At 55.4% G+C, this 26221-nt stretch overlaps 3 protein-coding genes across 5 annotated transcripts; 2 read left to right on the forward strand and 1 right to left on the reverse strand.

Moving 5' to 3' along the window:
• The first annotated feature begins 1248 nt into the window (after nucleotides 1-1248).
• LOC122727757 (acrosin-like) lies at nucleotides 1249-14568 on the forward strand. Its single transcript, XM_043965533.1, has 5 exons — nucleotides 1249-1331; nucleotides 1533-1739; nucleotides 2294-2580; nucleotides 10754-10896; nucleotides 11131-14568. The coding sequence occupies exons 1-5, from the start codon at nucleotides 1249-1251 to the stop codon at nucleotides 11752-11754; spliced, it is 1344 nt and encodes a 447-aa protein (XP_043821468.1). The 3' UTR covers nucleotides 11755-14568.
• Nucleotides 14569-14679: 111 nt separating this feature from the next.
• LOC122727758 (rab-like protein 2A) lies at nucleotides 14680-20583 on the reverse strand. The gene is made up of 8 exons (XM_043965534.1): nucleotides 20276-20583; nucleotides 19479-19508; nucleotides 18819-18898; nucleotides 17857-17936; nucleotides 15644-15755; nucleotides 15464-15561; nucleotides 15291-15374; nucleotides 14680-15163 (listed from the first exon to the last, which is right to left on the reverse strand). The coding sequence occupies exons 1-8, from the start codon at nucleotides 20443-20445 to the stop codon at nucleotides 15083-15085; spliced, it is 735 nt and encodes a 244-aa protein (XP_043821469.1). The 5' UTR covers nucleotides 20446-20583; the 3' UTR covers nucleotides 14680-15082.
• Nucleotides 20584-20603: 20 nt separating this feature from the next.
• Nucleotides 20604-24929, forward strand: NME6 (NME/NM23 nucleoside diphosphate kinase 6). Of its 3 annotated transcripts, none has more exons than XM_043965538.1 (5): nucleotides 20604-20713; nucleotides 21706-21808; nucleotides 21894-21933; nucleotides 22025-22185; nucleotides 22267-24929. In XM_043965538.1, exons 2-5 carry the CDS (start codon nucleotides 21751-21753, stop codon nucleotides 22425-22427), a joined length of 420 nt encoding a protein of 139 aa, XP_043821473.1. In that variant the 5' UTR covers nucleotides 20604-20713; nucleotides 21706-21750; the 3' UTR covers nucleotides 22428-24929. The 3 variants fall into 3 exon arrangements, with proteins under 3 accessions (XP_043821473.1, XP_043821471.1, XP_043821470.1); XM_043965536.1 differs by lacking the exon at nucleotides 20604-20713 and adding an exon at nucleotides 20848-21068; XM_043965535.1 differs by lacking the exon at nucleotides 20604-20713 and having other exon boundaries at nucleotides 21089-21808.
• Nucleotides 24930-26221: the final 1292 nt, after the last annotated feature.

The following is a 26221-nucleotide window of genomic DNA, read 5'->3' on the forward strand; positions in this document are numbered from 1 at the left end:
AGTGCTTCGCAAACCACAAAATGCTATATGAATGTGCATCATTAGTAGTAGTAGTATAGTTGTCGTCCTTGCCACCAGGCCCGTGTTCCTGCAGCATTTAACTTGCTGCTGCTCCCTCAATACCCAGGAAAGCCGGGTAACCTCAGCTCTCTATCCCAGACTGGGAGCACCACTATCTCCACAGTGAGGAGTGCTCTCTCTTCACGTGACCCCTGGACAACAGACTCCACACTGGGCTGTCATTCGGGAGTCGGGCTCACTTCTAGATGTGTTTGAGGAGTGGACCCTGTGTGTGCGGCTGCTGGGTAGGTTCACTGCCGAGCTGGGGCCCCCAGCCCTTGCTCCCCCCCAAAAAAAGCCGGCTCTGCTTTTGCTCAAATCCCCGGCTAGAAGGGTTGTGTGCCCAGCCAGGGAAGAATCCTTGCCCCAAGACCCAGACTCTGGAGCGCAGGTCATCGGCAGGAAGCCTGTGCCTCCCGCACTCACTGTCTGAAGCTCTCTCGGGCTTGGGGTCGAGTCTCTGGGGCACCCCGTTTACTTCTGGGCCGATTGGCTGCCATCCTGCTACCTGCTGGGGACTCTCACATTCCCTCACTTCCCCCTGCACGGCTGCCTGGGTGTACCCTTTCTGGGCATAAATTGGTTTCCCTGGCAAAGGGTGCTGCTCAGTGGCAGATGGGTATCCCCAAGGAAGGTGCTGATTTCCTGCACCCTCTAAGGTGGGAATGTGTTGGGGGAAATGGGAGAGAGGATGGAGAGGGCCCTCTACTGAGGCCAGTCTGGCTGATGCATCTGAGCCAGTGAGAGGGTGGGAGCTCATGCCGAGCCAGGTGCCAGGGCTGCCAATGCCAGGCTCTGAGGACCTCCCGTCCGGTCCACCCCAGCCCACTTGCCCCTCTCCTGTGAGCTGATCAGCAGAGACATTCTGAAGACTCAGCTCTGGCTCTGATGGGTCTTGTGGTCCCTCAATCAGATGCACAGTCTGGGGAAGGACATCTGACAACCAGGTTGCCCGGCCCTGCCTAGTCTGGGGGGTGTCCCAGCAGCCCCTCCAAAGCGATGGCTCTCTCTGAATGTCAGCTTCTTCCTCTTTTGGCTGGGCTGGTCACCCGTGGACCACACGCCGACTTGGGGGCCACACAGCCCCTCCCCCTCCATTCTCTTCTGGCATCACAGAGCCTCAGGCCTGGGATTGGCCGAAGGAGTGGACACTGGGAATTCTTCCAGGCTTCCAGCAGAGGCTGGAAGATGGGAGGGACTAGGATGCTGTGGCAAATAGCACTGCTGTCCCTCGTGGGCACTGTGGGCACTGACGCTGATACGTCATGCTCGTAAGTGAAGGAGACTCAAGGGAGGAGGGGGTGTGGGGGCCTAGGCACCTTAGGGGAGAAATGGATGAGTCTCTCATCTTCGTTTCCCTCCCAGGGACTCCGAGCCTGTCTCCCAGGGGAGGGAAGGGGCCCAGGGTGCTTCAGCCCCGAAGTCCATGACCCTTCATTTCCTGGTCACCTCATGCCCTCTTCTCCCTCCAGGGGCCTCTGTGGACAGAGACCATTGGCCAAGAAATTTGGCACTCGCATTGTTGGGGGCGTGGACGCACGCCCAGGGGCTTGGCCCTGGATAGTCAGTATGCAGCTAGCATATTGGAATGGCAGGTACAGGTACCACATCTGTGGGGGCTCCCTCATAGCTCCAAATTGGGTTCTCACCGCTGCCCACTGCTTCAGCAATAACAACACGTGAGTAAGCAGGGGTGGGGGTGGGGGCTCCCTCCCAGAGGGCTCTCTCCAGGGCTGCTTCTCTTTTTCTCTGTCTGCCTGTCTGTCTCTGGGGAGTGCTCCCTGGGCATGCCTTGGTGAGGGGTCCTGCTTTCTCTCTCTTTTCTTTCTCCACCATTTCGGTATCTCTGTGTATGTGTCTTTGGTAGCCCTGCCTAGGACACTCTCAGTGAGGGGGCCATGGATTTCTCTGTCTCTGTTTCTTACCCCCCTCATGCTCTCCTGCCTCCCTCTCTCCTTCCCTCCCTCTCTTTCTCTCTCCCTCCCTTCATCCCCCTCTCCCTCACAATCTCTCCCTTCCTCTTTTTCTCCCTCCCTCTCTTTTCCTTTTTTTCCTCCCTACTTCTCTCTCCCTCTCTCCATCCTCCCTCTCCTTCACAATCTCTTTCTCCCTCTCCCTCCTTCCCTCTCCCTTTTCTCTCCCCCTCTCTCCCCCATCCCTTCCTCCCTCTCTCTCCCTCCCTCCTTCTCTCCCCTTCCTCCCCTGCCTGGCTCCTCCCTGATTCTTTCCCTAGTAACTTGAACATGTGGCGGATGGTGATTGGCGCATGGGAGATTCAGATTGGGTGGACCTACGGCTCCATAGACCCCAAAGTGCAGGAGAGAAGGCCCATCAAGATTCTCATACATGAAAATTACAATGGAAATACTCAGAAAAATGACATTGCACTGATCCAGATGGACAGACCGATACAGTGTGGGGACTTGGCACGTATTGCCTGCCTGCCCAGGCCCGGCGAGTCCCCAGTCAAGCCCGAGGAGCGCTGTTACATTGCTGGCTGGGGGTACAAAGTGGAAGGTGGTAAGCATTGATGGAGTCGAGGGAATTGTGTTCTCTACAAGGGGGGCTTCGGGGGCCACGAGGCAGTCACAAGAATGATGGGGATCAGAAGCATCTTGGGGGAACATGGAAGGTCATGGTAACTACAAGGACCTGGCATCATTGAGGGTCACCCTCACAGAGATCTAGGTCATGGGGACACACGGTGACCCCACAACCACAAGGTCTGGTTCTTTGGGTCTGGGCCAGCTTCCCCAGCAGACTTTGCTAGTGGTCCCCAGGACCACCAGCTCTTTTATTCACGTCCCAACACCCAGTACTTCCACAAGAAGGAGGCATCTTTCCCGAGAGACTGACGTCCTCAAACATATCTTTTGGTTTTTCCTTTTCAAAGCATTTGCTGCTGACTGGGGTGGGGGATGTGTCAGGGGAGAGACAACAGACCCCATTACCACAATGTAGAAGTCAAAGCCTGCCCTGCGGCCAGATGATGCTAAAGCTTGAGTCATCCAAACAGGGAAGATTTCAGGCATCTCTCCTTGATCCCAACTCCACCTCCATCTCTACCGCTCCTTATCATTCACATCTCTATAGAGCCACCTCAGAGGAAGCCAGCTCAGTACATCCATGTCCTGGAAACCTGCCCTGGAATCTCCTTTGCCTCTCGGGCTCCCTGTGTGGCCTTGGGCCGTCCTGATTCTGTCATTCAATGTGCGTGTTCTCTTCCCTCCACTGTGGAGCATCTGCACATCTAAGAGGCCTGCCTTCTACACCTTTGCCCAAGTCAGTGAAAAAAATGTTAAATTTCCCAGGGCCAACCACATATTCCTGGGGTCCTCCACCAGAGACCTCCTTCATGGACATGAATTCATTCATGGGGTCAGTTGGTGAGTTTAGAGCCCATCTACTGGAGCTTCCAGTGAGATGATCTCTCTCCAGCTTGTCCAGAAGGATAGTCTACAGTCCTGTGCAAATGTCTCATGGGATCTCCTGATCTGCCTGTCTTGTAACCCTAACAACAAAGGAAGCAAAGCTAATGTGTCATGACTTATTATTTTTATAACATTTCATTTCCCCCAACAACATGTAAAATAATTTTTAGCATTCATTTTTTAAAAAGTTTTCAATTCCAAAATCTATCCCTCCCTCATGTAACCCCTTTCTGAGACAGTAAACAATCTGAGAAAAGTTATATTTGAAAATGCAATTTTATGTGCAATTTTGTAAAACATTTCCATATTAGTCATTTTGTGTGAGAAGACTCAAAGGGAGAAAGGAAGGAAGGAAGGAAGGAAGGAAGGAAGGAAGGAAGGAAGGAAGGAAGGAAGGAAGGAAGGAAGGAAGGAAGGAAAGAAGGAAAGAAGGAAAGAAAGAAGGGAAAGAAAGAAAGAAAGGAAGGAAGGAAGGAAGAAAGAATGAAAGAATGAAAGAATGAAAGAACGAAAGAACGAAAGAATGAAAGAACGAAAGAACAAAAGAAAGGAAGGAAGGAAGAAATTGATAAATAGTATGCTTCAGTCTGCATTCAGACAACATCAGTTCTTTCTCTGGAGGTGGATAGCATTTTTCATCTTGAGACCTTTGGGGTTGTCTTGGATCATTGTGTGGCTGAGAAGACATAAGTCACTTACAGTTGTTCATCATATAATATGACCATTACTGTGTACAATGTTCTCCTGGTTCTGCTCACTTCACTTGGTATCAATTCATGTAAGTCTTTCCAGGCTTTTCTGAGATCACCCTGCTTGATCATGACTTATACTTAATGAAAGCATGCTTGCCCTCAATGATCACTGCTTTTCTTTCTGAACACTAATGACAACCCTCTAATGACATGTTTAAGACTTCTGAAAGTCCACTGCCCTGCATTCAGCAACAACTCCTGGCCCATGCATACTTCTTTTTTTCATGTCTAAGGGCATTGTGCTGAGAGGGATTTGTGCAAATATCTATGAGAAGAAAAGTTTTTGCAGATGACTTTGTGTAGCAATCAACATGTTGACAGTAACTGGTCTGACCAAGGCATAAAGACCAGAAAATTCAGCTGTGTCCATTGTTTGTGGATTCAAGCACAATTATGCAGCAGGGTGAGATGCCCCTCAGGGTGTTAAAATGAGAAAGGATGACCCTGTTGTTTATTTGCTTGTTTGGGTCAATGTGGCACTGAGGGTCACCACAAAGGAGATCCAACAAGGGGCTAGTCATTGAAGGCATTCACCAGTGTCACTGAGGACATCCTGGATGAAGCCCAAGGAGAAGAGAGATTCTCTAGGGGTGGCAGGATCCTCCAAACGCTGCTCTTTTGAGAGGATGGTGTTATTAACCTGTAACACTACAAAGCCTCTGGAATGAATCCTGTTGCTGCTTCTTGTTGTGCCATTTTCAGTGCTGTCTGATTCTTCATGACTCCATTTGGGGTTTTCTAGGCAAAGATACTGGAGTGGTTGGACATTTCTAATGGAATGAAATCCTTAGTCATTTAAAAGAAATTGGTCTAATCTTCTAGTAGGAGGCAAAAGTGACTCTCTCTCTGCAAGTGGATGGATAGCCCATTTAAACGGTTCATATCTTGGACAGGCATGTCAGGGCCAGAATCCAAAAGGAGTTGGTTGCCCTATATCCAGTTTAAATGATTTTGCAGTACTTTTCAATGAGACCAAACTATTCACAGTCACAGAAAATGTTTTCCCTATGTCCCACATATTCTTTCCTTTTCATGGGAAAAAATGGAATGCCACAGTCCCAGAAGAATCTAAATGCCATGTGACACTGTGCAATGGCAAGGTGCAAATCCACATTGCCATTTTGGGTGTGAGAAGTAGCATAAGCAACAGCACCCCTGTTGAGGGCTAGGCACGGAGTGTGCATGAAGAAAACAGCTAGCCGGCCAGCCAAGGGGCTGCTCTGTGATGTACCAACACAGCATGAGGAGAAGCCAAGGAAGACCCCAAACAACTTGGCAGGATGAGAAGTTGGGGTAGTCGCCACCTTCACCCCAATGTGGACAACTCCCTCTCTCAGAGGGAGCAGTGGCATATGAAATTGGGTTCTATCAATAGATGCTGTTGAGAGACTTCCTTGGGAACTTCCCCTTCAAGACACCGCACTCCCTAATGACAACATCCTCTAGTCTCTGGACAACAATTGACAGGAGAGAGGTGTTGCCATAGGTGGTCTGGCAGAAGCATGACCATTCCCACTGGGGCTGATGTGGTCATTTGAGAGTCCTGTCCGCTGTCTTGGTGTCCCTGCTGCCCAGGCTCAGGTCTTGCTCCTCCCTTTCACCCTTCAAGCTGTTCCCTTCCTCCTCAGCAAGAAGCATTTCCTGATGCAGCCTTGTGTTTACTTCCCACCTGTTTGAGACCATCTGTTCTGTGGCTTCGTTGTCCCCCTCCCTCACCCCACCAACAAATGCAAGCTGCCTGAGGCCAGGTACCAAGATTCTTCATCACCGTTTGTGATGACTGTTAGCCCTCCTGCTTCTCCTCCTCATTCTGTTCCAGATGTTGAATCCCATTGCTAAGTCTCTCGCAGCGATCCCCAGATCTCATGACCAAACTAAGAGTTTCACACAGTGAAAGGCTCTGAGTTGTAGCTGAGACCAGATCTCCCAGCTTCCTGTCCAGAAATAGGTGGTGCCAGGAAGAAGGGAACAGGCCCATGGATGTCAGGACTGTTACTTTTTAAATTAACTTTTTTTCCAATCAGCAAAAATCTCTTTTTCCTTCTTACTCACCCTTCAAATGAAAGATAAAGAAAGGTATGAGCCCCATCACAATCCGGTGAAAACATGTATGATTATAGAAAACAAATTTCCACATCAGTCATGTCCAAAATAAAATGATAAAATAAAGGCCTCCTTCTCTTGCACATTTTACCATTATCACACTGCAATCATGGTTGGTCATTTTGTTGATAAGGGTTCCTAAGTCTGTCTGTCTTTGCAATATCATTATCATCATGGACTTGGTTCTCCTGGTTCTGGTCACTTCACTCTTATCAGTTCATACATGTCTTCCTATGTTTCTCTAAAACTGTCCCCTTCATTATTTTTACAACCTATTGGCATTCCATCACAATCATAGACCACGATTTGTTCAGTCAGTTCCCAGCTGATGGACTCCCATTCCCTCAGTTTCTAATTCTTTGACCTTACAGAAAAGAGATATAAAATTTTTGTACTTCTTCATTTTGCATTCATTGCAAGATGAATCCATGCTTTAATTCACCTTCCTCCTAATTTACCTTTCTTCATTCTCCCCTTTCCCTCCTATTTCCATGTTGAGTGAAATGTATTTCTGGATCAACTGTGTGTGTGTGTGTGCACGTGCACGTGCACATTTGTGCCTGCTTTCCTCCTTTGTCCAGTTCAGATAACAGTGAGGTTCAAGGGTCAGCCACTTCCCCTTACCCATTCCTCCTGCTTTGTATAGATGTTTACTTGTTCCCTTTGGTTATTATGTAAGATAATTTTACCTAACTTTCCTTTCCTTTTCTCCACTCCCACCCCATATATTCATTTTCCTCTCTCTTTCCATTCTTCATTTAAGGTCATAAAGATATAATGAAGCCATTTCTTAACCTTTTGCCTAATTAGCCTCCCTCTATTACCCATGATAATGATAGGGTCCAGGGAGACATCAATATAAGTGTAATAGTTTATCATTGTTTAACCCCTTATGATAGTTCATTCATATTTACCTTTTTATGTTTCTCTTCACTCCTGTGTTTGCACTTTTCATCAGGAAGGCTTGGAAGTCCTCTATTTTATTAAAGACCCATCCCTTGCTGCCCCCCTCCCAGCCCCATAGGATTATACCCAGTTTTGCTGGGTAAGTTACTCTTGGCTGGAAGCCCATCTTCTTTGCCTTCTGGAATATCATATTCCGAGCTCTCAGTTTCTTTCTCATGGTGGCTGCTGAATTGTGTGTGATCCTGCCTATGGATCCTTGGTACTTCAGCTTTTTCTTTCTGGCTGCTTGCAGTATTTTTCCTTTGTCCTGGAAGCTATGGATCTTGGCTGTGATGTTCCTGAGAGTTTTCATTTGGGGGTTTCTTTCAGGAGATTACAGATGAACTTTTTTTCTATTTAACTTTGTCCTCTGGTTCTAAGAGATCTGGTCAATTTTCTTCTAAGAGTTCTTGAAATTATATATCCATTCTCTTTTTTATCATGGCTTTCAAGTTGCCCAATAATTTTTTTGGGGGGGCGGAGCAATGAGGGTTAAGTGACTTGCCCAGGGTCACACAGCTAGTGAGTGTCAAGTGTCTGAGACCGGATTTGAACTCAGGTCCTCCTGAATTCAGGGCCAGTGCTCTATCCACTGTGCCACCTAGCTGCCCCTAAATTTCTGGATCAAGATTTGGTCTGGTGTATGCTCTAGATCTCTTTGAAAGAGGGTTTTTTTTTTGAGGAGGTTACTTCTTACTGCTTAACTGCCCAAATTTAGAGCCCCTTCCATAGCTTCTGTAGAGTGGAAGAATACCAAAGATAGTACAAACAACTCTTGTGTTACTTCCCAGCATCATCAGGATGCACAGGACTTATGAGGGACCTTAAATCACTTCCTCTTTATGTTCCCTCTTGAGTGCAGCCCCTCATTTTAGTATGTTGGGTTTTTATTTTATTTTTTAATTCTTGGTTCCATCATCCACAGTACAGATATTCCTCCTAGCTTCATACCTTGAAGGCTCTGTGGTTATTCTGCTGAGGTTATCCCTTTCTCTGGCATAGATAGCAACCCTTCCATAGTCCACGTCCTGCAGGAAATGTTGTTCTTCATCCTTTGTTTTCAATGACGTCTCAAGGTGATGTCTTGACTCATGAGTGAGCTAGATTTAAGTGAGGCAGTCACACAAAGTTGCTGGCTTTGTTTTCTCTTCCAGTCATTGAAGTTTAGGGGCAGAATAAAAGTCCAAATGACCAGTGATATCTCGGGATACAGTGGATGGTCTTGGCATCTTTGATGCCTGACCAAGCTCTAAGCACTCCACAAAGCCTGCTTCAGTCACCTTGGAACAAACTTCTCATCTGCCCATTCCACTGGGGGAAGCTTTCACATGCTTGGGGGAGACACCCCTCAGTTATCCTCCACCTGGTTTAGCCCATCTGCCAAGATGGCATTCTGGGGTGTGACTGCTATGCCTGCTATGACTTTTTGGAGTCGGGGAATGGGGGTAGCTTGGGAGGACTAGCACCTCTGGTGTGAGGGCTGCTCATCCACTTTTGGTGTCCACCTGTCACACAAGTCTCCAGGAAATACTCCAGAGGCTGCTTCCCTTGAGGTGTCCCCCTGGTCTTTTGTGGTTTCCAGCAGAGCCTGCGTGCCACCCTTGGTCCTGTCTTCTTGTCTCCCCCACCCCCGCCCCCGTGCTAGCACCACAGCTTTAACACTGTTCCTGGAATTCAGAAGGCACCTCCAGTCTTCCTCCTAGAGAAGGAAAAGAGAATTGTAGAGCTTGGTCAGGCCTTTGTAAGGCATCGTTGTCAGAATATGGGAGTGGGGAAGTAGAACCTCTGTTTGATGAGAAACCTTAAGGTTGTTAAAAGCACTGCACAGTCTCCCAAATCTAGCTCGCACTCCTCCTCTTCCTCCTCTTCATTTCTGGACCAACTCGTGTCCCTCTAATGGCATGCCGGACTTGGGACAATAGACCTTCATCCACTTGGTGTTTCCTGTGTGGATGGTTTGGAATGCTGATGGTCATGGATTCTGAGTTGGGTTTCTACCACAAAGGTGGAAAAAATCTCTTGGTGAGCGAGCACACATTTCCCTCTTTCAAGGAATCTTGTGTGATTTTTCACTTGTGCTGGGGAGCCTTTGACTTTTATATTTCACTGTCAGAAGAAATGTTTCTGGAGCCAGCAAACATGCACAGTAGGATCTTTGTACCTAAACATTTCACCTTTCAGGATATAGGGGCCAAATTTAATATGGGGAGTTAATTGGGTGGCTCACCATAATATTGGGGTTCAGAAAATAATGAGGGACCTCTAGGTCCAAAGTTTCCTCCCTTCCAAACTGCCTTTTTAAGTTATTTCTCCCAGGCCAATAAGAGAGAAGATTAACAGCCTCTTTTCCACAAACAAATCAGGTTTTATTAATGGGAATAAAATATATAACAAAGGTGAAGTTAATAAAGCCAGGGACAAGGGAATAGGGAAAGAGAAAAATGGATAAGCTCCCTGGCTCTAGCAACGACTGACTCAATCCCCAAACTTGTTTCCAGCTCAGCTAATTCGAAGAGCTGGTCTCATTTCTATTAACTCACCACTTGGGGTCCATAGTTTCTCTGGGAGTCAGTTGTGCAGCCCCTCACCAGTCCACTCTCGGAAGCTCACCAGCAGGAAAGAGAGCTCCTCTCAGCGAGCATTCCCTTTTTCTACTTTCTCTCTCCCTCCCCCAAAAGGGAGGTCCTTCCAGTTGCTTGGCTGAGAGTGGTTCCCCTGGTGATGTCAGTAGTACACTGACAGGTCACTCAGGGCAGGCCAGGTGTGGCCTATAGCTCATTCCCACGTAGGTATTTAGTCGGTTTCTCATTCTCACCCAATTCAAACAATACCAAATCAATCAGGTGGGATCCCTGGGCATCTGCCAAATTCCATTGTTTTATCACAAGGACATAGCTTCTCATCTACACATTCGATCTACTTAGCATCTGTGGCTTTGGTCATGTGGTCACTGATAAAAGTGCAGACATGAACAGAGCCAGGGACAGAGCCCCACGGCCCTCCACCAGAAACCTCCTCCAGAGGTCCTATCTGTTGGTGCAGCTGGGCTCCAGGTATCACTCCTGTGAGAGGCCCTCTGTTTCCCAGGACTGTCTGGGACTGGTGAACTTCAGGGAGAGGGAGTTTCCTCCTGGTGCCTGGGGCCTGTCCCCTTGCCCCATTCTATGCCTCCAGGCTATCTGCTGCCCACTTCCTCCCTGAACTCCTGGGGTGCCTTCTTTGGAGAGGCCGGCTGCTCAGGCCAGAAATGCCCAGCTTGTGCCCTCCATTCTTAGCCCTGGGGAGGGATGGTAGACCTGCTGTCAGGTAGCAGCAGCTCCTGAGCTGGGCATGGTGGAGGAAGCAGAGAGAGCATCAGGGGCTGGTGGGATCCACCTGCGTCACAGCGGTTCATAGCAAGTGGGGAGGACACAGATTTGCCCAGGTTGAGATGGGCTGACCCCAGGCCTCTGGCTATAACAGGTTCCCCATCTCGGATACTCCAGGAAGCCCAGGTGAACATCATCGATGTGAGGACATGCAACGGAAGCCGTTGGTACTATGGGCACATTCACCCAACCAACCTTTGTGCCGGCTATCAGGAGGGAAAGATTGACACTTGCCAGGTGAGCCAGCCCACGGACCCCAGAGGACCCTGTCTTCCTGGGCTCCCCTCAGGCTCTCCTGCCCAGAACCACACCTCCATCTCCCTCCAATATCACCCCGCCCCAATGTGGCAGAGGGAGACCCTCCCCCAGTGCTCTCTACCCAGGACCAGGGGGCTCGCTGAGACCTCCACTGTAGGTCAGACCTTCCCCCTGCTCCAGTCCCCACCCTGACAGAGGGCCCCTCATGTCTAGGGGGACAGTGGTGGGCCGATCATGTGTAAAGACAAGTACAGTGACACCTACGTGGTGGATGGCATCACAAGCTGGGGGTCTGGCTGCGCCCGGGCCTTTCGGCCAGGCATCTACACGTCCACCTGGCACTTTCTGGACTGGATCTCCTCCAAGATTGGGCCGGCCTCCGTCATTGCCGACCTCCCTCCTCGAACCACTACCCCGCCCACAACCACGACCACGACCCCACCCCCTCCCCCTCCCACCACAACCGTGAAAACAGTCCCACCCTGGATCTGGCCCCCCACTTACAGACCCTGGATCACGAGGCCCAGAACCACTTATAAGCCCTGGTGGATGAGGACCTCCACCCCCCACTTCTGGATCACCCATTACAGGCCCTGGAAGGGCGCTTCACCCCACATCTGGCCCCAGACCTACCAGCCCTGGGCCCCAACCACTGCCTTACCAGGCCCCGTGCCTACTCACCCACCCATGTATACTGCCCTCCGGCCCTGGGTCTCCAGTCCCGTGATGGTCAAAGCCCAGGTTCGGGGCCCCAATCAGGACTCCCCCCTCACAGTCTCCTTCCCCAAGCGCCTGAGGTTGCTCATGGAATCTATGAAGAGCAACAGGTCTGCCTAGGGCTCTGTCTGGAGAGCGCTGTCCGTGGGTGGTGGGCCGCAGGCCGGCTTCAGCCCAGGCCTTCTGCCCTCGGCCCTGGAAATGGGCCAATAAAGTCGCCTGTGAAGCTGGTCCTGCCTGCTAGCTCTGCCCCACCCCCACCCCCACTTCATGGCCTTGGGAGACCAAGGGGGCCAGGAGGAGCCGGGACACTCAGCCAGAGGCAGAACCATTTATTTAGTAAGCAGCCTCTGCTCTGCCAGACTCTTGGATAACCTAAGGGCTGGACGGGGCTTTCAGCCCCGGCCTTGAAGCCCCAAGGCCAGGGGGCTCAGCTGGGAGGTCTCTCCCCACCTCCAGAGAGGGAGGCTGGGCTCTGGCGCCGAGGACCTGGCCTCCCACTAGGTCTCTGCTGCAAACCATCTCACTTCCTGAGGTTTCCTCAGGTGGCTGGGACAAGGGTAGACTAGATGATCTCTGGGGTCCATGACTGGGCTAGGCAGAAGAACATCCAGGCTGTCCCACCTGCTCCTGCCCCTGGCATCTCCTCCCCTGGTCCTTCCTCCCATTCTGAAGTGCTGCCCCAGGTGCCCCAGGACAGTGCTGCCCCTGCCCCTCCCAGGGTGCCGGGGATGAAAAGCCTCAGAACAAAGTCCTCACGGGCATCCTGCGTGGGCCTCAGATGGGGCTGCAGTGGTCAGGAAACCTGGTCCTGCCCACTGCACAACAGCCCTGGTGCCTTTGCCCCTCCCTCTCAGTCCAGCCTGCCTTGGCTTCCTATAACTGGGCCTCCTCTCCCTCCTGGTCTCCTTGTGAACATCCCCCAGGTCATTCAACATCCTCCCTAAAATGTGAAATCCAAACCCACTACCCAAGACGCTCCTCACCCCAGACCTCCACCCTTGTGGGATGTAGCTCTAGGTAGCTTCCCACTGGGGGCTTGTCAAGGGACACCGAAGACACGCGCTGACCCGGCAGCCTCCGGGCCTCCCCCATTGCGTATTTGTGGGGCTGACTGTCCTAGCCCAGGAAAGTGAGGATCTGTTCTAGGCTGCTCTAGGCCACAAAGAACTAGACTTGGCAGGCGCCTCTTTCCAGGATGGCTTCCACGACCACCGGGCTGGTGAAGATGATGGCAGCATGTCACAGAATCTGGAGCTGGGAGGGACAGAACCCACTCCTCCAGCCCCTGCCACCACATCCCCAGCAGGGCTGTGGTCTCTGTGTGAATGCCTTGGGGGTGGGAGCCCAGCTCTGCCTTGGGCAGCTCCCCTGGTCAGGACCCCTTCCCTCACCGCTCCTGGGCTCTGGGACAACCGGCCCCCACTGCCTCCCCCAGCACCGTCCCATGTCCAGCAGACAAGGGCCCGCCTAGAAAGCCCCATGGGAGGCGCTCTGGCCCACCCTGCTGGGCTGTCCAAGGGGTAGGGGGTGGGGGGGAGGTTCTGCACCAACAGTGAAGCTCAGCATCCTTCGGGATGTGTTGGAAAATGGGATTCTTTCTCCCCTGCAGATCCCCACTCTAGATCATACCCGCCCTCTGATGAGGGAAGTCTGGTTTTTGGTTTTCCCTTATCCATCTTCTTTAGACGTTTTTCTTTCCTGGTTGTTTTGTTCTGTTTTTGAGGGGGGCGGGGGGAGGAGGTTCCTGAAGCCACTTGCTCCCTGGAGAAAGAAGTCATCCACACTGCTCCAGCCTCTGCTTGGCACTGGCTCTTCACAGCCAGGGCCCCTCCTCCCTTTCCAGGTTCTCTCCATCCTCCCCTCCCCCCAGAACCACTCCAATCCCAACCTCAGCAGGAAGCCCCTCCTCAGCTCACCCCCAGCCTGGCAGTCAAGGCCTTCCCCTCAGAGAGGACCTGCCCTGGGCTTCATATGGGCCTCTGCCATGCCTGCTATTTCAGGGCTTGTTAACTCAGTGCTTGATGAATGCCTGGGTGCAGCCTCCTCCTTGGCGCCCATCCTAGAAGGGGGTGCCTAGCCACTGGGCCGCTCTGTCGTGTACTGGCCTCTCAGGGGTGAGTCTGAGCCAAGCCCCGATTCCATCCCGCCTTTCCCTCTGCTTCCCGCTCTTCATGGGACTCCTCAAACACAGGTCTCTGGAGTGCCCTCCCATGCCCAGGGCAGCTCACATCACCTTCGAGGGGACCTTTCCTGACCCATTCCGCAGCCACCACACGTGTTGGCAACCCCTTGTGGATTGGGGTTGGCCATCGCCTTCTCCAGCTCATTTTACAGTTGAGGCAAACGGTGAAGTGATTCATCCAAGGATACACGGTCTGAGGTCTGGGGTCGGATTTGAACTCAGAGCACAAGGCCTGAGTTAGACACGCCTATCTACTGCGCCCCTGCACGCTCCCCACTGCAATCTTGTCTCCTTGGAGAGATTAGAAGCCCTTTGAGGGCAGGGAGTTTCACTGGGGTCTTTGTCATTTCAGTGCTTGGCACAGTGCCTGGCACACACAACTGATCAGGCTTATGGGCCACGCTCACCCAAATCCCTACTTGGCCAGACACTGGAGGCCATAGCTCTCTGGACAAGTGGGCTGAGCCCCGAGTGTGCACAAGATGTGTGTGTGTGTGTGTGGGGGGGGTGGACCTGTCTCTAGATACTTCATAGGCTGGGGACGAAGTACATTTGGAGACCTTCTCTGTCTAGGCATGAAGCGGGCATCTGTGAGCAGGGAGAGAACATGTGTCAAGGCAAGGAGATCCAAACCTCTTCATGGACACAGGGTCTTGGGGGGGGAGGGGCGCAATTAGAAAGTCAAGAGTTCAGGGCAATGAGGTGGCAGTGGATAAAGTACCAGCATTGGATTCAGGAGGACCTGAGTTCAAATCCAGCCTTAGACCCTTGACACTTACTAGCTGTGTGACCCTGGGCAAGTCACTTAACCCTCATTGCCCCTCCCCCCCCAAAAAGTCAAGAGTCTGCTTAGCAAGGACAATGTTGAAAAAAATATTTCATTTTCTGTTCCTTGGGTGGATACATAGAAAATGACCCCGTTCCCCTTGTTGCCCCACTCTGAATGGGGGGTGCTAGCCCCTGCTCCTTGTCCTGGGGGATTGCTGTCCAGCACTGCCTGCCATCCCTGCCTGGTCTGGCATGTTCCTGTGGGTGATGGGTCCAGACTCTCCCTCACTGCTGTCTCAGGATGGATCCCGGTACTGATCCCTTTTGGGGTGGGGTCTCCCAATGCTGGGAAAGCTGGGAACAAGTAAAGGGTGGAGAGGAGCAGCAGGGAGCTGGCCTAGGCACAGGGGCAGGTGGCAAGGTTGGGGTGGGAAGCCCGGGCGCTTGGGAGAAGTCAACTCTCCATGGGGTGTGGGGGCTATGAAGTGGGGTGGCTCAGGGAGATGGAAGAGTCACGACGGCTTCGCTCTGTCCCAGGTCCGGCACGGACGCCACCTTCTTCTCCAGCTCAAAGTTCTGTGAGAAAAACTGTAGGTGAGCGTGCCTGCCTTAGACAGGGCCAAAGTCAGCGGGCCGGGGGCAGGCAGGGAGCGAGGGAAGGAGGGTCCCCCATCTCCCTCCTCAGCCCGCCCCCCCCACCCACCTCCAGCTCTTGCAAAACCTCGTCCATGAAGTCTTGGGAATTCTGCTTGTAAGACACGGCTAATCGGATAGCATCGTTGAAGAGCTGGGGGCAGAGAGAAGCCAGGTCGTTGAGGGTAGGGGCCGCCTCCCCAGGCCTGGGCCCCGCGCACACCAGTCCACCTGCCTAACTACCTTCACCACGTTGGTGCCGTCGGCAGCTGAAACAAAGTACAGGGGCAGCGAAAACTTCCTGGCAAAGTTGAAGCTTTTCTGGGTGACCTTGGTGTCAGCTGCAGGGGGAGAGGCCCTGCCGTTAGGGACAGGCCCGTGGCTCAGCCCCGCCCCCACCCCCACCCCACAGCTCGTGCCCACCATCAATCTTATTGGCCACCACGATGCAGGGGATCTCAGGGCGGAACTCGCGCAGCTCCGAATACCAGGTGCTCAGGTTCTTGTAGGTGACCTTTCTCTGCACATCGAAAACCTGGGACGAGAAGGAGCCAGGCAGCCTCCCCAGCCCACCCAGGAGCCTTTTGGACAGACTCCAGACACTGAGGGCCAGGGCCCAGGCTCTGGCCTGTCTACCAGGGAGCACCTTGTGCCTTTGCTTCCAGGAGGAAGCAGCCTCAGCAAGCCACGGAAGCCTGGATTCCAGACTTGCAGTGGGCAGGAAGGAGCCCGTGAGGACGGGCAGGAACCCCTCCAATCCATCTGTCAACATGGCTTGACCCCCCCCCCCCCCACCCAGTGCCAGCTCGAGGGAAGGATGGCAGGGAAGGCTGCCGTGGCAATGCCCATGTCCCCATTTCCACCGGCCCCTCTTCCCTTCATCCCCCCCCAAAGGGAACCTGGGAACTGCTCCCCAGAGCTGGCATTATCCAATTATCCATCCCGGGACACCAAGGCAGGCCTGCCCCAGGCCCAGCATGGCACCTCGCTTGGTCTCCCGATGTTACTGCTGCCCCTGCTAGTGAATCTGGACTGGCTGTGTCCAGTAGATGGGCACTCCCAGGCAGCAGCCACAGGGCGAGGCCAAGTGACAAGGCCCGGGGCCAGCGGGAGATCCTGAGCTGTGTAACGATTGGAATGATGCCACCTACTGGAGACTTGCTGTGGGAAAGCTCCGCCATGAGGAAAATGCCTCAGAGGGTGAGGCCATGTGGCTTTTCCTTGGCGTCAGGAAGTGACGTGTGCTCATGGGGGCTGTCTATCAAGGCTACCAGCCAATCAACTTGAGGAGCCTCCTATTTTCTGGGAGGAGACAGGAAGGAGGAAAGAGGGCCTATGCGGAGAACTCTCGCTCTTTTGGGTTCCTGACTTGACAGTGGTGGTGGCGGCAGAGCACTTCACAGGAAATTTAAGGAAAGATAGGAATGCCAGGCTGTTGGAGTTCTGTTCTCAATCTTTCTCTTTCTATTTTTCAATAAAAGCCTAAACTCGTTTTATCAGTGATTTTAGTCAGTTTCCCCCAAAGCTGGGGGAACAGATTAGAATCCACATTTAGAATCTTAAATTACACAGCTGGGCCCAGGTCCCAAGAGACTGGCATGCAGGTGGCTCACCCCCTGGGGGAGCCTACCCCAGAGGGCACGACTCTGGCTGAGGAGCAGAGCTGGGCCCGAGGTGCCTTCCCCGAGGCTCGAGGAAGCAGCTCTTCTCTGGGCCGCGGGGTCCTGCAGGGTCCTGCGGGGGCTCTGTGTAGGCAGGAGGGCCATGCAGCCCAGTGGGGAGAGCCCCACTTGGGAGTCAGGAAGATCATCTGGAGAGGTGAGCCTGGGCCAGGCTGGGCAGCCTTCACCTCCCAGGGGCCTGGGCAGCACTCCAGGTAATCCACAGCAGAGAAGGTGTGGGAGAGGACGGGACTTTTCCTGAGCCCCTCCTGGGACAGGGCCCACACCAGGGTCCCAGATCTAGGCAACGGCTATCTGAGCCTCCAGAGACCCTCAGCGTCGTCCTCCCCCCCCCCCACTCCCAGCAGCAGAAGGGCCTGGACAGCCCTTCCCTAAAGGTGGACAGGCTCCAGGCCTTGTCTGTCCTGGACGTCACCCTCCTCAGATGGCGTCGCTGTTATGGGCACCATCCAAGGGCGGTCGGGCAAGGGATGCTGGGGAGACACTGTCCTTTAGGAGCACTGCCCTTCGCCTCCCTCCAAAGAGCCAAATGTAGAACTGGGAAGGGGAGAGAGCCGGCCTACGAGGCACAGGTGTTTGACCTAGACCATAAGGCCACCTGCCCTTGGCGTCCTCTGGGCCCCGGGCCCCCCTCCACTCTTTGACTCCCGTCTGTTCCCACATAACCCTCCCGGGAGCCTCCAGACCAGCCCCCTCCTGGAAGGATCCAACCACCAAGCCAGGGACCAATGAGGACCCATGCCTAGTCAGAGAAAACGGGGATGGGATTGGGGCGGGGGGGGGGAGCCCAGTGACCAACCCCCTACCTTGTCCCCCAGTGACCAGGCCTGTCTCCTTGTGGGCCCTGGTGGCCCCCTGCCCTCCCACTCGGTGAGCCCCCACCTCCCCCACTCCCCAGGAACCAGGGGCCCAGAGAGATGCACTAGAGAGAAGGGGCTTTCACCCCCCACCTACCATGATGCAGGCATGCGCCTTGTGGTAGTAAGACGCGTGCATGCTCTGGAACCTCTCCTGCCCAGCCGTGTCCCAGAAATCTGTGGGAAGAGCACAGATGTTGGAGCATTGCCCAACTCAGAGGAACCAGCCCCTTCCCCTAAGGACGGAGCAGAAGTTACTGGAAACGCACATGCATGTTTACACATGTTCATACATGTGTGAGGGTACCTAGGCATGCACATGCAGGTATATGCATGCATATGTGTGTGCCTGTGCTGTGTGTACACATGCATGTGCTCCTGTGTACATGCACCTGAGGATGCATATATACACACACGCATGGAGGGAAGTACAGAGGTCCCCAACAGAGAAGGAGGGGGGGAGCACCTCTACCACAGAGGGAGGGGACGCTGGCCCAGCTTCCCCCAGAAAAGCCGTCTGTGCGTGTGCTGGCTGGGCACCAGCTGCTGCCCCGGTGCCCCCCTCCTCACCCTTGAACTCATCGCCGCCCAACTCCTAGGGGGTCCTGCTCCCTGCCCCCTCCTCCCCTTCCACACTGACCCCACCAGGCTGCAAGGGGGTGGGGCTGCAGCTGGGGGCATACAGGGACACAGGTTCAAACTCTAGGCACCAGCTGCCCCTGCCTGGGATGGGGGAGGTGAGGTTAGCCTGGGGTGGAGTAGGGGCAGTCTGGGCCAAGCCACGTCAGAGGACAGGGGCAGCGGACGGAGCCGTAAGACAGCAAAGCCGTGTCCGGCCTCACGAGGGCTACCCAGGGACAAGCCCGGACCAGGGCACCGGAGGCACCAGAGGGCATCTGTGCTCCGGGGACGGGGTGGCCAAGGCAGACAAGGGCCTCTCCCATGCCTGGGCCTGTGTCCAGGGACTTGCCACACCCTCCACCTTCCAGGCCCTGGACCCCTCACCTCCCACCCAGCACTAACAGCCCCCCCACACCCCCCACCCCCTCCCCTGCTCACCCACGAGGACTGTTTTGCCATCGACAGTGGCCGTGTGTTTGTAGAGGGTCAGAGCGTAGGTGGACAGCTGCTGGGGCCGACTGCACACAGGTGGTTAAGGACAGATGGGGGGTGGGGCCCTGGGGCTGAGGCCCGGCTGCAAAACAGATCCAGGACCTCCCTGCCCAGGAGATGGAAACAGAACCCAGAGCCCAGGGGAGCTGATGAGGTCACTGGGAGGGAGACAGACAGACACAGGGAGAGACAGAGGGCAGGGGAGCTGGAGGAGACACACCCCTCAGACCTGTCCGGACACACCAGGGCTGGGTCCAGGCTCTCCATCGCCGGCCCCCCAGTCAGAGGCAGTGGGGGCAGGGCAGCACCCTGAGGAAAAGGTGGGGGTCGGGTGGGGGGGGATGACAGCCGCTGACAGAGAAGGGGGCCGAGGGGACAGACTCACAGCGGGGTTCGGTGCCCAGCAGGGGGTCAGGGGTTCCTGGCTGCCATGGCCCAGGGCCCCTGATGGGCAGAAGCTGCCAGCTGTCACCCAGGTGCTGAGCCTGCACTCTTGGGGGCCCAAGGGGGACCAGGATGGACAGGGCCACCCCAGGACCCAACCCCGGGGGCCTGCAGAGCCCAGGGCAAGGGGAGCACAAGACCCCACAGGTAGCTGAAGGATACAATCCATCCATGAGGAATCTCTCCATGAGCCTGTAGACCAAGAGCGATGGTCAGTGACCCGCCCCCCACACCGCCCTGGAGATGGGGGGGGCCTCAGCCTTGTTGGCCCTCAAAGGCACAGCCCCCACCCCCCAGCTCCGTCCAAAGCTCTGCCCTGAGGAGGCACTTAACACACAGAGCCGGGGCTGCCCAGGGCACAGACTGCAAGTCCATAGCCACAATCATTTAGTAAACACCTGCTTTGTGTCGGGGCTGGGAAAGGGATGGAGCCCAAGGCTGCTTGCTGCCCCCCACCTCCCAAGCTTTAATCACATGTCACCAAGTCCCCCCTAGAAGGTGACCACACCTCTGGGCCATGAAGACCTGAGTTCGAATCCTGCTTCAGACAATTATTACCTGTGTGATCTCGGACAAGTGGCTTAACCTCTTTGAGCCTCAGTTTCTAGGTCTGTTAAAGGGGGATCACAACAGACTTCTTCCCAGACGCCCCCAATTCCTTCTGTGTGGCCCAAGAAATGGCCAGAGATGAGGGAGCTCAGGGGCCGAGAATCCTGAATTCAAGCCCTGCTCCCACGGGCAGAGGGTGGAAATCTGTACGTGGGGAGGGTGTGGCCTAGAACATCACATCTCCCACAAGAAGATGGGAATGGGGGGCTGTGCTTTGGGCTCCTATGCGGGTCCGGTGTTCAAGGCTCCACCCCATCCCCACCCCGGCCCTGGGCTCGGCGTTCAGGGCTCCACCCCCCCAGCTCGGCGTTCAAGTCCCCCCCGCCCCTCCCTCCAACACCCCCACGCACTTAGACTTGCCCACAGCGCTGTCCCCAAGGCAAATGATCTTGACATTCTCGGCCGCGTCATACTTTTCCTGGTCCAGTTCCGGCCCCGCACTTGCCCCAGCTCCGGCCCCGGCTCCGGCCCCAGGCCCGGTCCCGGCCCCGGCCCCGGCCCCAGCGGGCTCCCCAGCCATGGCGTCCGGGCCTCGGGCTCGGCAGCGTCGTTCCCGCTGCTACGCAACCACAGGAGCTGCCCGCGCCCGACGCCGGATGGAATGTCGGGAAGCCCCCGGGGGCTGCCTGTTGGTCTGCCTGAAGGACCTCGCCGACAGACGCGCATGTGCAATCCTGCTCCCGGAGGGAGGGGTGCATGGAGTCGCTGGGGCGGGGGAGGGGGCGGCGCGCAAGGAGTACAGACGGAGGCCGCACGGGGACGCACGCGATCGTAGGAGGACGTACGGGGCACGTACAGGGTCGTAGGAGCTTGCACGGGGGAAGGAGAAGGACGCACACGGGAGGATGTGCAGGGTGGTAGAAGGCCGCACGGAAGCACGGAAGCACGCACGGGGGACGTACAGGGTTATAGGAGGACGCACGGGCACGTAGGGAACACGCACGGCGGAGGCGCGCGGACGCTTGGGGGCGCAGGTGCACGCCGCAGGCCCGAGCGCCCGCGGTCCCTGGAGCCCGCGGGGCGGCAGAGGTCGGCGGCGCTGCCGGCAGGATGGCGGCGCTGGCGCGCGGGGGCCCCGGCCTGCTGCAGCTCACCCTGGCTCTGATCAAGCCGGACGCCGTGGCCCACCCCCTGATCCTGGAGGTTAGGGCGGCGGCGGGCCAGGCGCGGGGCGTGGGGGGAGCCATCGGGGAGGGCTGCCCGGCGGCAGCGGAGCCTGGAAGGCCGGCTAAGGAGCAGCGCTTTGCTTTCGCGGACGCTAGGGAGCCACCTTCAGAAGGAGGGAGTCAGGCAGCGGCCTAGCGGGGGGTTAGGAGGACGGGGGAGGACCTCCCCCAGCAGAACAAAACAGATCTCCGGAGGAAGCCAGGGCGCCCCTCGCCCCCGCCCCTGCCGGTCGTGAGGGAGGGCCGGGAAGAGCCTCGGACCCAGCCCCAGCCGTCGGCTGTGGTTCCCCTGTCTTACAGATGGGGAAACTGAGGCAGGGCGTGAACGGAGGTCTAGCGCAGTCCAGACCTCGGGTCTGAAATAAGGTCCTTGAGGGCAAAGACCGGTTCTTACTGGTTGGGGCTTTGGGTGCTGCCCTGTAGGAGGCGCCTAATAAATGCCCAAGACAAGCCCTGCCCTCAGTGGGGACCTGCACACAGTAGGGACTTACTGTGGAGCCGGAGAGTGGCTGCCTGTTTACAGCAGAGGGTCTCAGTGGACCCAGGAGTCCTGGGGGAGGGAGTCCCCGGGCCCCAAACCTGGTTTCTTAGCTTGGGGGGGGGCGTCCTTCCAGGCCATTCACCAGCAGATCCTAAGCAACCAGCTGCTCATCGTGCGGATGCGAGACTTGGTGTGGAGGAGGGAGGATTGTCAGCAGTTTTACCAGGAGCACAAAGGTGGGTGCAGCCCCTGCCCCTTCAGGAGGAGTGAGCTGCCCGTTCACTGCAAGATACAAGTCCTATCTGTTTGTCTCTCCTACAGGGCGTTTTTTCTACCAGCGGTTGGTGGAGTTCATGGCCAGGTAACCCTGCTTCTGCTGGGGGGGGGTGTTGGTGGGGAGCCCCAGTGGAGAGCACTGGATGTCCCTAGTCACCTCCTCTTCTTACCCCCAGTGGCCCCATCCGAGCCTACATCCTGGCTCACAAGGATGCCATCCAGCTGTGGAGGACCCTGATGGGGCCAACCAAGGTGTTCCGGGCTCGCCATGTGGCCCCTGACTCCATCCGTGGGAGCTTTGGCCTCACTGACACCCGCAACACTACCCACGGCTCAGGTGAGTGGCGGGGGCAGAGCCGGGCCCCTGGAGGCCTTCTCTGGTAGGGCTGACCTCTACCCCTCCCGCTGTCTCCCCCAGACTCAGCAGTGTCTGCCCGCAGAGAGATCGCCGCCTTCTTCCCCGACTTCAGCGAGGGCCGCTGGTACCAGGAGGAGGAGCCTGGGCTGCGGTGTGGCCCTGTGTACTACGACGTGGAGGGGGGCGTTCACTGCGCAGCCACAAGCGGTGCATCCCTGTGAATGAACTTGTGTGGGCCTCCTTTTCTTCTTGTGGTCCTGCCTCTCAGGGTAGTCGTGATGACGGGCGACATCAGCCAAAGCTCCCGGTCAGCCTCTCGCAGCTGCATCGGTGTCTGTTGTGGGGTGTTCTGCCCCTGCTACCACCCCAAGGGTGCCTCGGGCCTGCTCCTCAGTACCCACCAGCCGGGCCCCGGCTTAGTGGTCGGCTCCCTGTTCCTGCCCGGCCAGACTCTCTTCTCTTGGCTTCTTGCCACTTGTGCCTTGGGCCCTTCACCCTCCCTCCTTCAGCCCAGCTCCTGCCCCAGGTGTGGCCACTCCCCCACCTCCCAGGTCATGGGCCTCCCAAATGCCCATGTCTTCCTTTGGCCCCTGTGGCTTAGAGCTCATCAGCACCCCCTCCATCTTGACTGCTGAGAAGTCCTTCTCGGACCCTCTCTCCCCTCCTCCTGTCTGCCCAGGACCCCGGGCCCTGTGGTGGGAAGATGCTGCTTCCTGGTGGGCAAGGCCCCTGCTGTTGCCCAGATGCCCCATGCCCCATCTCAGCCTGCTCTGTCCTCCACGGGTGGCCTGCTCCAAAGGAGGGCCCTTTTACCTCCGGGCTGCCGTGGCCTGGGCCCTCAGACACATCCATGTCCTTCCAAAGGTGGGCTCGGTAGGGCACACCTGCCCCTCCCGGAGCTCACAGCCTGGGAATTGGATGTTTTGGGCCCATTAGATTTGGCCTTTTGGAGCCTGCTCCGGAACTGAGGTTGGAAGGACCCAAGTTCAAATCCTGCCTCAGACACTTAATAGCTGCACAGACCTCATGGGAGGCTTTACCTGCAGCTTCTCAAGAATCAGAATATGCAGCATCCCCTGCAAAAGGGTTGGTCTGGCATCATTCCTTTCTGAGTCCTGCTGGCTCTCTGGGAGCCCATCACAACGGTCACTTGCTCCCTGTTGGCCGCAAGCTTTGTTTTCTTTTTTTTCTTTTTTTGGTGGGGCAATGAGGGTTAAGTGACTTGCCCAGGGTCACACAGCTAGTAAGTGTCAAGTGTCTGAGACTGGATTTGAACTCAGGTCCTCCTGAATCCAGGACTAGTGCTTTATCCACTGTGCTATCTAGCTGCCCCCCAAGCTTTGTTTTCTTAGACATGGGGCACCGGCCCATTCCCCATCCCTTGTGTTTTGTTTTTTTTTGGTGAGGCAGTTGGAGTTAAGTGACTTGCCCACGGTCACACAGCTAGTTAAGTGTTAAGTGTCTGAGGTCAGATTTGAACTCAGGTCCTCCTGAATCCAGGGCCGGTGCTTTATCCACTGAACCACCTAGCTGCCCCCCCCATCCCTTGTTAACGTGAGGCCAAAATGGTTTTGTGCTATGACAGAGGGGAGCCCGCTGTCAGAGCCTGAGAAGCCCGTTTCTGCCAAGCTCCCCCAGTTGGCAGCCTCTTAGGGTTCCCTGCTGCCCTAAGGAAGGACTACAGCTGGGACCAGGGCAGCTTGTAGGACTGATATTGTGTGCCCCCTCTCTTGGGGTCGGGGCCCAGCATGCAGTGATGAGCTGGCCTGGGGGTGGTTCCAGAGCAAGGTCTGCCTGCTGCTTCTGGGGTGTCATCCCTTTGTCCATGAGAGAAGACTGCCTGAGTCCAGGCGGGACAGCACCAGCCTGTTCTGGGCCTGGGGATTGGGGGCCAGAACAAGGCTGTTCCAGGAAGTCTCCCAATGAAAGGGCTCTTTCTTAGGGCTCAGCCCAGAGGCAGCCCCTGAGGAGGACTGGCTGACATCTTGGCATAGGGGCAGGCTCAGACACCCAGGTCCCTGGGATGTGCCTTGGGGGTTTACCGGGCATTTCAGTGAGGACTCTGAGAAGAGGCAGGGGAGGATTTCCTGGGGTCAGATGGACGGGGATTTGATACCTTCTTGAGAAGTTTCATCAAGCATCCATGTCAGTCCTGAATGTAGTTTGAAAGAATAAAGTGTCAGTGTGGTCAGCATGCACTTAGGGAGGGCCTGCTTATCACTGGCTGAGTGCTAGGGACACAAAGTCTCTGCCACACCACGGGTTACAGACAGGAGAAACGGGGGAGACCCCAGAGAAAGTGTTAAGACTTAGAGGGGAGGAGGAAGAGCATTGCAGGCAGGGGGACAATCAGAGAATGTCGAGCTGGGAGGGGAAACAGTCGGGAGGCCGAGGTCACTGGTAGGGGAGTGGGCAGGTTAGGAAGGAGTCCAGCTGCCAAAGCATTTTGTTTTGGGTTATGGGGGCAATAGGGAGCCACAGAGTTAATTGTTGGGGGGGGGGCCGGTGGCGGTGCCGCATGGTCAGGTCTGCATTTTGGGCCATGACTTTAGTGGGATGAGCTGCCAACTTGACATACAAATGTGATGGGAAGATGGTCATTTTGGAAAGATTTCTGTAGGAGCAGTCGCCCAGAGTGTGTGTATACATCTGCAAGAGACAGAAATTGCTCCAAGTTTCATACCCTTGATTAAACAGCTCCAGCTGCTTCTCTTTACCCACAATTCCTTGATGACAGGATGTTGACGTGAGATCTTTTTCTTTCTCATCCGGGAGATGTTTTTGAGACTGTCCAGAGGTCAAACAATCCTGCAGTTTTTCAGCAACTCTCTTCCTTTTTTCTGTTTTGCAATTTTGTGGTTGCACAAGTTATTTCCCCAAACAGATGCTAAAAACACTTTTAGCACTTCAGTAGCTGAAGAGGGACAGGAGTGGAGGCAGACTGATTGGCTTAGCACCCATTGCTGTGGCCCAGGCGTGAGGTGCTGAAGAGAGAACTGGAGAGGTGCTCAGACTAGAAAGGATGAATGGGGGGGGGGGGGCTGGCTGAGGTGGGGCTAGGAGGGAGCACAGCTGGAGGACTCAGGGTCCTGGGGCTTCTTGGCTCTCCATTGGTGAGATGTGGCATCTGAAGAGACCGGTGACCAGTGAAGGCTTCTGACCAAAGGTCTGGGGACAGCACCCTTGGAGCTCTGGGTGACTTGGGGCCATCATTTGAAGGGTAGAGAGGCTAGCAGTCAACTGACAGTTACCACTCCCCAGGGAAAATGGGCTGCTCTGAAAGTGTGGACTGTGACGTATGTGGGGTGCCGGCTTGGAGTCCTAAAGACCTGAGTTCACATCCCTCTGATGCTGCAAAGGCCCTGCCACTTCGTGCCCCCGTTTGCTCACCTGTTGCCTGGATGGACTGTCCTTATTTGCAGCCTTGTGGAGGGACTTCCATGGCGGGGGGGGGGGCGATTTTGCCTGGTTGCTACCCCTCCCAGGACACCCAGGAAGGCCCTGGTCTGCTTCACTTGGCCCCCAGTCCCATGGCACGGGGCCCTTCCTTTCCTGCCCCATGATCCACAATCAGGCCAGCTCTTTTGAGTTGGGAGGGATGTGTCTACCTTTCTGTGGTCCCACTTTCCACCCTGTACCTCGGAGGACCTACGCATTTATCCAGGCACCGTTCCTCGGTGTGGTGGTCACCCATTAAAACAGCACACGGTATTTGGCACAGAATCGGTGCCTAGCTTCAGCTTCCTGCCGGTTCCGGATCCGTGATTCCACCAGCTCTGCTGGCTGTCACTGCTATTGTTGAGGAGGCCAGGCGATGGCCTGCAGGACATCGGATGCAAATGTGCTGCAGTGGAGCCAGATGACCTCTGGGAATCCCCCAGCAGAAAATAAGCTCCTGGAGGTCAGGGAGGGTTCTCTATCCCTTGTAGCACAAATGCTCTGCCATGGTTCAGATCAATTCAGATCCGTTAGTGTTTGAAGCAGATGAATGGGTCTATGGACACGGGGGACATCA

This window comes from Dromiciops gliroides, chromosome 5 (genome assembly GCF_019393635.1).
Source record: "Dromiciops gliroides isolate mDroGli1 chromosome 5, mDroGli1.pri, whole genome shotgun sequence".
NCBI lineage: Eukaryota > Metazoa > Chordata > Mammalia > Microbiotheria > Microbiotheriidae > Dromiciops > Dromiciops gliroides.